Raw genomic sequence first — 16,670 nt, forward strand, 5'->3', positions numbered from 1 at the left:
ATGGCAAAGAGGAAAATAATATATTCTAACAGTTATGATTTGCTCTGCCCATTTTTAAAAATGAGTGTGAACCTCACTGACTCAACCCAATGACACGTTGGAATAATTTTAAATCAGATAACTGGAAATGCTAAACTTTCTAGTCAACTTATTACCTTCTCCACATAGTTACACAAGGATGCTTGGAGCTTTGCATTCCACAGACGTCCTAGAGAACACGGTCAATCTTCCAATCTCAGTTTGAATAAGAGTGAGTTTGATGCATGATTAATAGAACAGACACATCTATTAGAAAGTATATAATCTTATTGTTAATGAGAAAATAATAATAAAGATGGGTCTTAGCATTTATTGAATGCTTACTGTGAGCTAACTACTACATGCCAGAAGATCTTCTCAGGTTTCACCAAACAATCAAATTCACATGCCACCCAAGGCCACACTTGGCATCAATTTCACCTAGAGAAATACAGGATAGAAACACAACATGCCGGCAGGGCAGCATCAGGAGTTTCTCTTACATGGAGGGAGCGTTGAAAGCAGACAAGGGGCTAGTCTCTGGGACTCAAAGTCATAGCGCAGGTGTGAGCACATGAGATTCACACAAGGGGTGCAAGGTCCACCTTCACTTAGAATCCTCAAGCCCCATAAGAGCCAATATCTCTCATAACAGTTTCATGTGAATCCATAGCTTCCAGAGTTCCCTGCAAAAGACATGCCAAGTTACAAAAGTAGCCCAAAGCTATGATATTTATAATACTTGCATGATTCCCCCAGTCCAAAGGACTGTTGCTAATCAGGGGTTATTTGTACCATAAGCAATGTTGCTGTTAAAGACCAGAGCTAGAAAGTTAACCCAAGGTGAATCCTTTTGCAATATGTAGGTATATCAAATCTTCACATGGTACACTTTAAACTTTTACAATTTTATTTGCCAGGTATACTTCAGTAAAGCTGAGGAAAAAAAAGAAAGTTAATCCAAGGTAAAATTTATCTACAAAGAGAAAGGATTTTTTTTAATGCTTTACTCACACATACATATTTAATATTCACAACAAGCATAGAAGGTAGGTGATATTATTCTCATTATAAAAGGGACTTGTTAGTGGTAAAACCGGAATCAAACTGAAATTTCTTGATTCTAGGGGCAGAATTCTTAACTATAAAACTCCGTGTGTTCCGTAACTCTATGAAAGGAAAAGACAACGTAATGAAAGGAAGGTAAACTGAGCCAATCGTAGGGATGTTTCTTTAAAAGACTTTAGAAATTTCATGAAAATAAACCAACTTAAACTTTTTAAAAATATCAGATTTCTTTTTCGTCTTTGGTTATTTTATTTTAGATACTGGAAAACCTAAAATGATTATTGATCAGGTTGTTTTCTTTAATGGACAATCATCTTGTTTTCCCAAAGCCTAGTTCAGAAAAGGCAAATGTGCAATGATTAATAATTTGTGTTTATGAGTATTTGTTCAATAACACTTTTTTTATTCTTTCACATATCCCACATCTAAAGAAACACTGAATTTGGTTCTGATGTGCAGAAATTAGCCTGGAGTCAGGATGTGAAAGTCTCTTTAAGCAATTCAAGCAAGTTTCCAAAAATCGAGAGAACTTGGAAGAATGTCTATGATTCGGGCTTTGAACCTGAGGCATCCCACTCACTGCAGAGCTGTCTGCATCCCATATCTCATTCCCTCATCTTGTCTTTTATTAAGACATTTTCTTTTCTTGTGGGTCTTTGTCCCGAGGGCAAAATTTAAAATATTTGACAACTAGAATAACCCAGGCACCAACTGGTTGAAACAGAAGCTGGCCATAGTTCTGGAGAAGATTCTGAGCCCAGCTTACAGTTTTCTAATGCGTTTTACCTGATACCTAATCAACACTCATTAGGTCAACCGGCTTCATATCCCACTGAGAGTCAAAGAAAGGAGATGTAGATGAGTATTTAGCTATACTCATTGATGCACAAATGGCTGAATATCAGCAACTACATTTTCTTCCTCATTTGACTTGCAGTGTGTACGAGACTTACAGAGGGAAAGAGTATTCATTAGGTGACATAGTTTTAATTCTTATTTTTTTTGTGATTTCTCATGGAAGTGGTATTTGAGAATTCAGATCTTTGAAACTGCTACAATAAAGCCTACAGCATTTTGTTTTGACATATCAACCAGTAAGTCCCTTTTCTTATATTTTCTAACTTATAAAATAATAGGCTTGGTCTATAGTAGGGAATTTCAAACTGTATAGGAAACAAGTCCTTAGAAGTTGAAAATTATGCATGAGAGGATTGCAACAAAGACATAATCAACATAGTCATGGACATAGACTTTCCAAGGATTTTTCTGGGAATTTGCATTTTAACAAGCCCCCAGGAGACCCTTTTGTAGATAGCTCAACCTTAGTTTGGAAACCCCTATACAAGATCAATGATTCATAAACTTTTGCTCGTATCAGGAGATTCTCAAACTCTATTTAGAAAAACTGTGTACTAATAGATATTTATGTTCCCTTTAAGACTATTTTACGATTCTTGGAGGTGGCACTATTAAGACCCTGTTCCTTCCTTCCTTCCAGGTTCTGTTGTAGGTCAATCTGGGACATCTCTGGGATAGTGGCATCTGCCCAGGACTGCTTTCCTGAGGGCATCCTTCACCTCCTTGTTTCTCAGGCAGTAAATGGCTGGATTGAGGAATGGTACAATGACAGTATAGAGCACAGAGATGATCTTGTTGTGGTTAAAGGTGTACAGGGCCTGGGGCCGTGCATAGGTGAAGAGAGTGGAAGTGTAGTAGATGACAACCACTGCCAGGTGAGAGGCACAAGTGGAGAAGGCTTTGTGGCGTCCCTGGGCAGTAGGAATCCTCAGGATGGCTGCAATTATGGCAGCATATGATGAAACCACAGCCAAAAGAGGGAGTAGAATCATCACCAGGGCCAAGAGGAAGTCTACTAGTTCTGCTTGCTCCTTGTCAGAGCAGGTGAGGTTAAGTAATGGAGAGATATCACAGAAAAAGTGGTTGATGATATTGGGTCCACAGTAGGACAGTCAGGAAATGAAAAGAAGCTTCATCATGGAGCTGAAGAAGCCACTGCTCCAAGAGGAAGCAGCAAGGCGAGTGGACAGGCTGGAAGACATGAGACTAGGATAACAGAGGGGTTCACAGATGGCCAGGTAGCGGTCATAGGCCATGACTGCCAACAGGACACACTCAGTGCAGGCTAAGGCAATGAAGAAGTAGAGTTGGGTCATGCAACCAACATAGGAGACTCTACGGTCCTGGGTAAGAAATGCTCCCAAGAGTCGGGGAACCGTAACATTGATGTACCATAGCTCCAGGAATGAAAGATGACCAAGGAAAAAGTACATTGGGCGATGAAGGCTGGGAGTGAGCCAGATTGTGGAAATGATGAGTGCATTCTCCAACAATGTCAACAGACAAATTGCAAGGAAGAGGGCAAAGAGGAGTAGCTGGAGTGGTGGAGAGGTAGGGAAGCCCACCAAAACAAATTCTGCTATGTAGCCTCCACTCAAATTTCTCATGATCTCTGTCCACTTGACTGCCTGAAAAAGAACAAGACATTGAAAGACATGTGGACCAAACTGCCAACATCCCCTCACAGATTACAGCCTTCTGAAGATGCTCAATGGTATATTGTTAATTATTATTACAACAGTTCGTTCCTTCACGTTGCCATTTTATCTCCCATCTCAAGCGAAAAGTTCTCAGACTTGAGAATTTTACTCAATAACTTAGCAACCTTAACTACAGTGGGTATTTGATAAATGCTTGCTGAGTGATTTCAAAACAAGTCTTAATATTTCAATTCTTGTTTTTTTATCCAGAACATGCTCTTTCTTCACTTCCCACAAACCCCTAAGCCCCATAGCACCTTTATTCAATATTTGTTGAATGAATGAATAAAAGAAAGACTGTTAGCAAGCTGGAGCCTGATGGCTCATTTCTCAAGGGAAATTGGACTAAAAGGAAGCAGTAGCTCTAAGACATTACTTGAGCTACAGTGCAAGGCGGCATGGGAGGATGGAGCTTGGTTTGGGAAGTAGCCACTCATAGCTCAAAAAATAATTCAGTGTAGAGTAGATAAAGGAGTTCTGCCTCAAGGAGTCATTTTCCCATTCATTTTACAAGCATTTTTGAGTACATTTTCTGTGCTAGAAAAGATCGTCTCATTCTCAGGGCTGGTGTGGTAGGTTGAAAAAGGACCCCAAAAAGGTGTCCACGTCTTAATTCCCAGAACCTGTAAATATTACATCATACAACAGTCTTTGCACTTGTGATTAAGTTAAGGATATTGAGATGAGAAATTACTGTGGATTATCCAAGTGAACCTTAAATGCAATTTCAAGGGTCCTCATAAGCAAGAAGCAGAGGGAAACTTGAAATAGTCACACAGAAGAGAAGGCAACGTGAAGATGGACCAGAGAGATATTTGAAGATGCTGGAAGATTGGAGTGATGTGGCCACAAGCCAAAGAATGTCAGCAGACACCAGAAGCTAAAAGAGGCTAGGAATGGATTCTCCCCTAAAGCCTCTGGAGGGAGCATGGCCTTGCCAACACCTTGAATTGGGCCAAATGGTATTGATTTCAGACTTCTGGCCTCCAAAACTGTGAGAGAATAAATCTCTATTGTTTTAAGACACCAAATTTGTGGTAATTTGTTACAACAGTGACAGAAAATGGATACAGCTGATGAGGCATGAGAGTGGAGGAGGTAGTCATGTGCCTCCCACCCAACCCTCTGTGCCTTTTCAGTCTCCTGTCAATATTGCCAGTGTCCCAGCTTCTCCAGAGGGCACCTGGCAAAATTATGATTCTGACTTGAGATTGGATCACATGTGAGATATCATCAAGCATATTCATTTGGGTGGGATTTAAGCCTTTGTCTTCACATTTTTTTCCATTAAGCAACTTAAAAAACACTCTATTAGACTGCATAATTTAGAGTTGACATCTATTTTTTAATGATACATTTGAATAGTTGCAAGGAATCTTAATTTCCACTGCATGAGGGTAGTGACATTTTAAATGAAACTATTATATCACTCCTTCACACATTCAGGGAAATCTAAATATTAGTGCTATGATACCCACTCATACTTGTCTTAAAAATTACATGAGTGAAGGTATCTTGAAAAATTGAGATTTTACATTATTTTTCTCACTGAAAATTTTTCTCACTCAGTATTATAATATATTTTTATAATTGCAAGCTTTTATTGGTTTTTCTTTCTCTATCTATCTATTGTCTATCTACCTATCTACCTATGTACCCATCTACCCATCTATCATCTAGCTAGCTAGGTATCTACCTATCTATCTACATGTTTCTTTGTTTCCTGTACTCTTGGCTATAATGGTTTAAAAAAAACTTTCTTCTAGATATTATTATATAATTAGCATACATTTCACCCGGGCAGTAGAAATATATGACACATTTTAAATAATATATTAGACAACATTTTAAAAACTTACTGGAACACCATTTTATAATAACGTGGATGATAATTTTTCAGTTCTTGTGTGCATCCATGAAGACTACTTTTTACCATAATGAGAAAGGTTTCAGCATCAATTCCATACTTACTTTTCATTTTGGAGATATAAACACTGAGGAAACTAGTTCACATAAATAGATGGCATTAACATACCATAGCCCGGGGAACAGAAGTTGTTTTGTTCTAGTAATAACACTAAATTATTTGAACTTTCTATTAGTTATGTGTCAGAAATTATAGTCATCTAACAGGAAAATTATTTTTATTGATCTATTAGCTGACAACTAAATTAGCTTCCATTTCAATTGTGTTGAAAGAAAGAGATTGGAAACCACTGGCTTGCAAAAGGATGTGTTACCTAGTTATTAGTCATTCACTTTCTCAGCACTGATATTGGCATTGGCATTAACTTACCCTCTGGGACACTTTCACAGTGTAAGATTCAGTTATGCCTTCCCTTGTACAGATGGAGAAAAAGTTGTGAAAAAGAAAGTGAGAAGGGAGAAGAAATAGTTTCTCAAGTAGAGCAGCTTTAAGAAGAGCGGATAAGGGAGTTGAAGATCAGGGTCTGATTCTTTCAGAACAATTCATACCTGGATCTTGGAAAGTCCTTTTGCACCATCCAGGGCACATAAATCCAGGTTTGGCAAAGTGACTTAATGTGTCAGAGACTTTTCTGAGAGAGAGTTTGGAGGGAGGTATGGGTGGTAACGGTGAGGACTGGATAGAAAGGAAGCACGACAAACCTTAGGGCTATGTAATAATAGAGGATGAAAAAAAGTAAAAAGTGATGGCTGGAAACTCCGAAGAGCAGAAGTAAGGGAATTCAGATGTTGAAGTCGACTGAGCAATGACAAAAATTCTGAAAAGGAACCCGTCTTCTTCCCTCTATTCTCTGTATACAGAGCAGTATCTAGAACACAGTAGACACTCAAAAAATAATAGTGGGATGAGCTTCAGTCTTGATTTGTATAATCTTGAATAATTTATTTCATTCATATATATACTTTGTAAATTACACAAACTGAATACAAACTAGAGTTCTCTTCCGTAATAGCACTGCATGAAATTTGGTTGAAATTCCAACTTGGCCCAGGATTAGTCCCAGGGTACGGGGGAAAGAAATTGTTAAAAAATGGGGTGGAGAGTGGGAAGTAGCCTAGGAAACTCACTGTCTGGTTCACAAGTTTTTTTGAAGTCAGTCCTGCTCTGCAGACCACTTTGGCTTAAATCGTCTGTTGATTCAAATGCAAGCCTGCAAGCAGGGTCACTTGTGTCCAGAGGTGCCCATGACTCTAACTCTTCCCCGCTCTTCAATACCACTTTACATCATCATCTTCTTAGGTTTCCTGCTCTGTTGTTGAAAGTAGAATTCCATTTGCTATTCAAACTGGACTGCTATTTAATCCCTGCCAGATATTATCTCTCTTCCTTTATCTATACCCTAATCCTAACCTGCTCTCTCTTTTAGAGAAGGCCCTCCTGGATAGACTGCTTCTGAATCACAGTTCTCAGATCCTTCTGGTGGCTCTGAGTTTATCAGTGCATTGTGTGCACTGAGCTCTTGTTATTTGCACCTTTTTTTTCTGTTCACTCTAACTTCTGGGCCACGTCTTTCCTTCCTTGTCAGTCTTGGAACAACATTCCTCCTCTACTGGCACTTCAAGATTTTTATGATATCAGGGCAGCATTCTACCACCAGGGCAGAAGAGCCTGAAGTTTTAACATTCACACAGTGATAAGCTCTTTAAACACACCCTTCTCATTTGACAGCTTAGGTTCCAAATAACAATTAATGAGGGAGATCTTGAGGATTTCTCCCATTGCATTTCCTTTTAGAACCAAGAGCAGCTCTTTATCCGTTGATCTTCTCAGAACTAAATGATGTTGATGGTATTGTACCATTCATCTTTTACTTGCCCGTGAGTGTTATCTTTCATGGTCACCCTCACTTCCACCTCTATCAACTGTCACTCTTGTTTAACCCTCCAGTCATGTCAAAATTCTTTAAGACACCACTCTGTTTTCTGCCTCTGGACTTTTGCACATGAATAAACATCATAAACGTCAGTTGTTCTGTGAAGAATTTGTCCAGGAGATCCCTCACATCCACTATTGTGACTATGACTCTGTTAACAGACTAACAGAATAATTATGTATTTGCCTGGATTTTTCCTCTTCAGGAGCAAAAACTCTCACTCATTTCTCTATCCTCATTAAGTTTAGTGCTTTGTACATAATAGGTACCCAATAAGTCTTTATTGAATGAGCTAAGAAATACATAATATGATAATTTAGGAGCTTGGGAAATTAAGGTTCCTTCTGTCTTTCAGAGGTAGAAAGCTGAACCTGTGTTTTTATCTATCAAATAGGGATGCTGCTGCTTCTGTCACTCCTACTTCATTAGGCTACATGACAATCAAAGAGACAATTTAGGTGATGATGATTTGCCCACAATGTGAACTGCACTTATTTTAGAACATATTGGTGATTCCACAGGTCTGGGGGTCTCAAACCATGCAGACATCACTTGGATTTCCCCAGTTGGTTTTTTATAGCAGCATAACTGCTTGAATTCCTGTCTAACCCCTATCTCCTAGATGTTCCATAAACAAAGCCTGAATAGTACATTGCCTGACTGCCAATGGCCTTCCTCAGGAAGCAACATAAACACATTGCGCAGGGCCTTTTACACAGGCATATCCCATTTTCAGAGAAAATTGTTTTGTTTTCCTTGAATTCTTCACTTGATCATCATAAGTGGAATAACTGTAACTTATTTAGCAAAGAACTTGTGAATCAGCAACTAAGAACAGTCTAGAACAGCTATAATTACTGTCTTTGTCTGTGCCTACATGGCATGTGGAGAAAATATAATAAGAAAATTGGTTACTATCTGTAAGGCACTCGGTACTTTAAATATAGTAGCTTAATCCTCATGAAAGTTCAATGATTTTAAGCACTTTTATGTCTATTTATAAATGACAGAGAGACGAGTGATTTTTTTTCAAGATCACACATCTAAGAAATTGTGAAGCTGGGATAAACCCAATAATCTGGCCATTGGAGGTATGGTAGCAAACTTAATCTTATCCTATACATCCTCCATGGAAATAATTAGATGTCTATGGGTATAGCCAGATGAATTCATTCATATAAAAAGAAAGTTTTATTTTGTTTTGTTTTGTTTGGCTCATGTGTGTATGGCAGTCAAATTTAATAATAGTTTTTTTCTTTTTTTTAATTTCATTTGAATTTGGGCTGTGAGACATGGACTGAATCTGGCAGGTATGGCTTTGGTCCTGGCCTTAGGGTAAGGAGGGTGCTACTCTCTAAGCATACCAAGATTGGCCCCTGCCTCTCCTACCATCAACCTCTGCTCTCTGGATTCCCCCTTTCCATACACAATTTCCTGTCCTTTCTATCATGTTCGCAGATCTCCATCACTTCACTTCAATGGAACTTAAAAACATCTCTTACATTTGTGAACATTTCAAGTGTATTTCTCAGGCATCAACTCCATAATCATAAAGATTTGGATATGAGTAAAATACCAGAGTACTCAGTATGAGACGTTTGGATGACTAATCTTTTTCAGATTTTAAGCCAATTGAACATCTAGAGAAATTCAAGAGATTTTCAGGATTATGAAGGATCTGGAAACCACAGGGAATGGATGAAGGATCTAACCTAAGTAAGGATAAAATTTCTCACAGAGGTCTCCTAGTTCTTTGATTGCCTCTCCTCTGCATTCACTCATATACCCTGTCTTTGAATGTTTGTCATAGGCTGGTTACCTGTTGCTTCCAGGCAGGTGCAGTCAGCACCACCTACTCTTCAATAAAGCTGATACTTCATGCTGTTCTCTGAGTCATTTGAGGCAAAACAGCACAGAGGCTTGACAGATGAGGCCCTGAAGCAAACAGGGGCAGCAATAGCCAGCCTTATCAACTCACCATGAGCGATATAGCCCCTTAGGACACGTTGTCATGATGACCTACCTCTCCCCCACATGACTGTGTCCAAGTCACTTCAGGGACCATACATGATACAATGAAAGAGCAAGGTCTGGAGGGACATAGCCCTGGAGGGAAGTCAGAATAAAGTTCTTGAGTTCATGGCCTGAGTGCCATCCATGTAGTGCTTCTGTAAATCTTATTTTCAGAGGCGCTGAGGAGGCTATCTGTCTGCATCAGTAGATAGATATAATGATATTTCAAGTCTAAAATTCTATTGAGGAGATGAAACAACAAAGTAAGAGAATCATGTATAAATTCATTCTGACTGGCTCTTTAGACTATTACTTTTTTTTGCAAAAATATTATTTGTCCAACTCTATTCACCTTTGATCTGTATCACTTGTCTGTGTTTATGTGTGAGACAGAGATGCTTTATCTCCTGTCCACAAGTCTACAGGTTCCAATGGAGGAAGCATCTTTTCCTACTTGCTCCATTTTACATCCCCTTGTGATTAGAACCGTGCTAGAAGGATGCACAGGGAAGACCTCAGGATAATTGGAGTGAGGATGGGCGGAGAAAAAATTTCAGATTCCTGATTCCTGGCTTAAATCTGAATCTGTTTCTGAAAAGGACGAAGTTTTCTTTCTCTCACGACTCTGAGTTTCCTGACTGCCATCCATGCACAGGTTACTCCTCTGCTTCTTGGTCTACTGGGACTAGCACAAATGGAGTTCTGGAAATTAGTAAAGGAAACCTTAACTAAATTGGAGTCAAGAAGGCCTGTAGGGGGAGCTCTATCACACATTGTCAATTACATCAACTAGAACTGGAGGGACCGCTTGCATCTTGGAATGGAAGTACAACTATGTTGGTAGGGAAGAAAGACCTCTCTCCTCACCCGGCAATGGCCCAGCCAATGAGAAATGCGGCAGCTTGGGCAATAAGAAGCCATTGTTGACCTGAAACTGTTACTTTCCCCCAATGGACTTGGGTTTAGAACTCCCGTCCCTACTCCTCCTTTTTCTCTATAAGGCTGGCTCCCTTTCCTTATTGATTGGATTTTTTTATGGTTTGCCATAGCATGAACATCCTGAATTGCAATTCTTTTGGTGATTCCCAAATAAACTCATTTTGAGGCTTTTTAAGTCAACAGAGTATGTTAACTCCTGGGGTGTGTGCTAATCTCTCTATCACTAAGAGGGTTCATCAGAGGCCAAATGACCTCCGGTTTAAGATGCAATACTGGGGAGGGAGCACACTGCATTGGAAGAAATTTCCCACTCCTCTCTGTGATAGTGAAAGTTTGTTGTTACTGCAAAATAATAGCATTACAAACAGCAGTACATCACAATAGATTAGGTGATGCTATAAAAAGTGGGAGAACTACAATTATCTCAGAATTTTCAGCCCAAAATGGTGGGGAGGTGTTAACTTTTAGAAAACACAGAAGGAGGAACAACATGAGAAAATCAATGATCAATTCAGTCTTGACATACTAAGGTTTGATATTTTTGAAGCTTTGATATATGAAGTATTTTTAAAAATTATATTTCAATTCTTACTAATTTATGGGAATACAATTGATTTGTTTACATACATGTACCCAGCAGTATATCAATTATTAATTCTAATAATTTGCAGATTATTTTGAATTCGCTAATATAAAAATATCATATAGTTCATGAGAAATGATAGTTTTTCTTCCTTTATAATCCTTGCATTGCTTTTTCCTTTTCTTTTCTTAATGCAGTACTTTCTAGAATAAGATGGAATAGAAGTGATGGCAGAAGGCTTTCTTGTGTTGTTCCTGATTTAACCCGGACAGATATAAATGTTTCACCATTAAGTAAGAAGTTTAATAGAGATTTTTCTTCAGAAAACCTTCATTATTTTAAAGAAATTCCTTTTAATTCCTATTATGTTAAGAGGTTTTATTTATTCTCTGAATGGATATTAAATTTTATCAAAATATTTTTCTGCATTAATTAAGATAATCTTTTGATTAATGTGCTTTACTATGATAATGAGGTAAATTACAGTGATTAATTTTTAAACGTGCCAACCTTGCCTTTCTGGACTAAATCCAACTTAAGTATATATATTTTGTTGGATAATATTTTACTTACCTATTTTGCATCTATCATCCTAAGCAAGATTTCAAGATTTAGTTTCTAGATTATACTAGCCAAAAAAATGAGTTGGAGAGTATTTACTCTTTTCTGTTTTATGGAAGATTTTGTGGAAGTTTGGCATAATTTCCACTTTAAAAGTTTGGCAGAATCTACTAGTGAGGATAAAGAGTTTTTTTTTTAATGTGAAATGCATTAATTAAAATTCAATTTCTTGAGAATTAAATAATTATTTCTCTCTATGTCAACATTAATATATATTTTATAGGAATTTTCACACTTTATGTAAGTTCCTGAATTTATGTACAGGATGTCATTCATGACATTCTTTCATCTTTTATGCCTACATGATCTGAGAAATGCCCAGATTTTCATTCCCATGATTGTTTATTTTATTTTTGGTCTTTATTTCTTCATCAATCTCACCAGAGAATAGTACAATTCATTAATATTTTCAATATTCCAAACTTCAACTTTTTTGAGCTGCTCTATTGCATACTATTATTTATTTAATTTCTGCTCTATTTTTATTTTTTCTGTACAATCTTTCTCTGTTCATTTAGTTATTTCTTTCCTAAATTCTTCAGATTAATGCTTGGATTATTAATTTTCAGCCAATGAGATTTTCTAATATGCATTTTGAAGGCTGTATATTTCCATCTAACACTTAAAAGCTGTATCCCGCAATACTTGACGTGTAGTATTTTCCTTGCCTCCAGGTCAAATCATTTTTTCTAATATCCATGGGGATTTGTTATTTGATTCATGGTTTATTTATTTATTTATTTATTTATTTATTTATTTATTTATTTATTATGAGGAAGATAGACCCTGAGCTAATATATGCCAATCCTCCTCTTTTTGCTGAGGAAGACTGGCCCTGAGCTAACATCCATGCTTATCTTCCTCCACTTTATATGAGCCACTGCCACAGCATGGCCTGACAAGTGGTGCATCAGTGCGTGCCCGGGATCTGAACCAGCAAACCCCGGGCCACCGCAGCAGAGCGTGCACACTTAACCGCTTGCACCACCGGGCTGGTCCAGATTCATGGTTTATTTAGAAGTGAGTTTCTTGACTGGTAAACATATAAGTATTTTGCAACACCCGTTTAGTTACTTATTTCTAGCTTAACAACAGATATTAAGTAGCCAACTACCAATCCCTGCCACAGTCACCATATCAGGTGTATGATTTGTCCAAATTCAACTTCAGAACTTGAGTCTAGACTTACCATCATATCTTCTACACCCACCATGAGTGGATACATTGTTAGTATTTAGTTCCAAGATTTTATAACTTCCCTTGATTGGATAATCAGTTTTCAGGTGTGAAACAAAAGTAGAAAAAATACTCTTGCACTGAGGCAGTGACCACAGTTTGAAGAAGGTAAATATTCTGCTTGAACTTGTGCCAAAAAAATAGTCTCAGCGAAGAAAGTAGAGTTGTAGTAAGAGGTAACCTTACTCACTGTATGTACATATGATATTCATCCATTATCTCATTTATCTTTATAACATTCCAGTAAATAATGGAGTTCAGAAATTATTCCAACATTTTACATCTATTTTATGTATACCAAACCCTGGTACAAAACTTATGTCCTTCATAAGAGGTCACAGATTTGGTTATAACATAACTGAGACAAGGGGATTCAGAAATTTCCCTAGGCTTATACATCTGAATTTTCAGTAAGACCACTTACCACTGTTCTGTTATATAACCTCCACAGAGCTTCTAATTTTCTTCCTGGTGATATAAAGATTGATGCTATGTTGATTTGATTTCCTTTATTTACACATTTTATGTTTTCCAAAATTATTTCAAAATACCTTTTTTGTCAAACCCTCAATATTATGATATAGTTTTGTTTTTTTTTTTAAACATTTGCTTTTGAATATCTTCAACTTAAAGAAAATGGAGGTTAGTTCCAGAACTCACCCATGGATTCCCACATTCATAGAACATGTAGGCTCTAGTATCCTTTTATTTGTTTGAATCAATTTTCTAAGATATCCTGTTTATACAGAAGTTATCATCTGATAGTCATTGGAAGGACACAGTCATGAAGAGTATTAGTAGTCAGTATAGCATGGGCACTTAACAAATACAGATATAAATCCAGCTATACATAAGTAGACAGTTGATGTATCTACTATTAGAAATGGTTTCTTTCCTGGGAGGTGCAACACAGGGCCTCCCAATGTTGCTAAGAAAAATTCAGCAACCTTTATGTCTTTTGATATTTGAAAACATATCTTAGTGTAGTGGTCTCAGGTGTTCTTTATTTTGTTCTACGATATTTCTTTTCCATTCTATCAATGGTGCAGGACCCCCAGCAGTTGACTGACAGAAGCCTACCATCTGCTGAGGCAGATAGTAGAAAGAGAAGTGGTTGGACAACTGATAGTAGTAGTAAAAGTAGATAGAGATGGACAGTAGAAGAATTGGACAACTTCCTTTACAAGCTGAGTAAAGGGTTGTGATGGCTTAGGTCCCAGACTCAGTCACTTGATCTCCCTATGCCAGCTTCTGGAAAAAGACAAATGGTACAGGCTCCTCCAGACGACACAAGGTAAATGCTTCACTCGGCAGGCAGTCAACCATGCAGCAATAATCCAAAACTATTCATTCAAGGACCTTGTCTTTCAAGCACTTTTCTAAAAGCATTCCTCATGTCCTTATTCCTGAGGCTGAAAATGAGGGGGCTGAGGAAAGGGGTAATGACAGTGTAAGGGACTGCTATCAGTGTGTCATCTCCCCCTGAGGCTTCAGGCTTCAGATAAACAATAGATGCAAAACCAAAGTGGATGGCGACCACTGTGATGTGGGAAGCACAGGTAGAAAATGCCTTCTGCTTCCCTTCAGCTGAAGGGATCCTGAAGACAGTGGACAGAATGAAAACATAAGTGAGGATGATGAGCAGGAAGGTGCCCAGCAAACCTGACACTGAGATCACTGTTACAATAAATTCTGTGTGCTTGCTGTCTAGGCAGTTCAGCCTCACAACTGCCCGCATATGGCAGAAGAAGTGTTTGACAAGGTTGGGGCTGCAGAAAGAGCCTCTGAATATCAGCACAGTCTCTATCAGAGAGATAAAGAAGCCTCCAGCCCAAGCAGAGGCCACAAGTTGTCCACATACCATGTTGGTCATAAGCAGGGGATATCTGAGAGGGTTGCAGATGGCCAGGAAGCGATCATAGCCCATCAATGTAAGGATGAAACAATTAGTGCCACCAAGTCCCAAGAAGAAACACATCTGCAAGCCACAACCCATGACTGAAATGCTTCTACTTTTGGCCAGCAGATCTGCCAGCATCTTGGGGATGATGGTCATGGTGTAGCAGGTCTCAGAGAAGGAGAGTGCACTGAGGAAGAGGTACATAGGGGTGTGGAGAGCTCTGTCCACCCAAGTAAGACCCATGATGGCCAGGTTACCTGTGAGGGTGAGAAGGTAGAGGCAAAAGAAGACCACAAAGAGGCATGTCTGTACATGGGGATAAACAGAAAAACCAGCAAGAATGAGTTCCTTTAGGATTGTCTGGTTGATCTTCATTGTTTAATGTCTGATATCTGGAAGAAACAAGAAGTAAACATAAAATTCTCCATTATTCTTTGAAAATTGTGATGTGAATAAGACAAATGATCCGAGTTACAATGACCAATTGGTTTTTCACTTAGTTTAGCAAAACACCACGTATAAGTAAGTGATGTGTTTTCCTAATTGTTCATTTGTTCATTTCTTTTTTATTCAACAACCAATTACTGATTACTTAAGTGACAATAGGATTTTTATGGCCTATTCTTTTTTAATAATTATTTGGCTGGTACCGCAATAGGGCAAAAATATTCTAGTCGATGTCCAAATGAGGGAGATGCAGGTGCAACAGGTGATCCAGAAATGAATCAGATTCTGAATACTGGAAAAACTACCTAGTAGCTAACAGACAAACAGAGTCAAGGTCCAGCACAGCAATTTCCACATAATATATGGTCTGTAAATATCTACTGAGTGAACGTTGATTGTTGATTTATAGTAATTAGGGGACCAACCTTAGACTATGGCTTACAATTGTTAGAGAAGTCTAAAGTCATTTTTTACTCTTGGAGAAGACATTTAGGTCCTGAAATATTAAAGGAAAGTAAATAACATGCTCCCTTTCCTCCACTGTGAGGAGAGAGAAAGAAGATAGGATATACCAGGACCCTTAGGATTAATAGTGATTAATTAGAGTATGTTGTTAGTATTGATAAACAGACCATTTATGCAAACATAGTGCAGGTGGCAATTGAGATTTTGCCTATTTCATCAATGCCGAGCTCGGCATCTGAAAATGATAAATGCTAGCCATTCTATGAATTCTTTGCTAATTCTACACCTGATTTAATCTGATCCTCCTCTGACTTCTACATCATGGTGTTTTTCCTTATATTTAACACATTCCTTCAGCTTTATTAAAACATGCTATTGTTTTTCCTGTCCCAGCTGCCAACATATTTAATAACTAGCATTTATAGAGTTTACATTTTGCCAGATTCTTTCAATGTTTATTGATTTTATCCTCACAGCATAAATATGAAGTGCATAGGACAGCTGTGAAGTGAGTAGTGCAGCTGTGATTATTTTACTTATTTTAGAAATAACATAATTGTATCTATGACATGGCATATTGGTAACTAGAATCAAGTCTGTCTTGACTTTAATTGTGTACTCTTTTCATTTATCATTGTTTTCTTCTTGAGGAAAGAGACTCTGAGTCACATATTTCTGTATTTCTTAGGGTGACAATATGGAGCATTTTAAGAAGGTAATAATTTGCAATAAATGTTGGATGGATAGGTTAATCATCAAAAAAAAGCGCTGAATCTATAAAAAAATTTCTGTTTTACTTAGTTATTTAGCACTGCTCAGAATGTGATTTTGAGCATGGAGATCAACAGACTTTCCACTCCTAATTAAATTTAGTTCGGGCTAAAAATAACTATTCTCACGGCAGAATCTAGCTAGTCAATAAGAGTCAGAAAGGCAGTAGGAAAATTGTCTGAATTATGAAT

The 16,670-nt window shown here is 37.8% G+C and overlaps 2 protein-coding genes across 2 annotated transcripts; both read right to left on the minus strand.

Annotated features, from left to right (window-relative positions):
• Nucleotides 1-2,597: 2,597 nt before the first annotated feature.
• LOC131403307 (olfactory receptor 6P1-like) lies at nt 2,598-3,551 on the minus strand. The gene is given in 1 exon segment (XM_058537559.1): nt 2,598-3,551. A coding segment is annotated over 1 exon segment (954 nt).
• Nucleotides 3,552-14,247: 10,696 nt separating this feature from the next.
• On the minus strand, nt 14,248-15,194 carry LOC131403313 (olfactory receptor 10X1-like). Its single transcript, XM_058537573.1, has one exon. The coding sequence runs from the start codon at nt 15,169-15,171 to the stop codon at nt 14,248-14,250; it is 924 nt and encodes a 307-aa protein (XP_058393556.1). The 5' UTR covers nt 15,172-15,194.
• Nucleotides 15,195-16,670: the final 1,476 nt, after the last annotated feature.

Source organism: Diceros bicornis, chromosome 4 (assembly GCF_020826845.1).
Source record: "Diceros bicornis minor isolate mBicDic1 chromosome 4, mDicBic1.mat.cur, whole genome shotgun sequence".
NCBI lineage: Eukaryota > Metazoa > Chordata > Mammalia > Perissodactyla > Rhinocerotidae > Diceros > Diceros bicornis.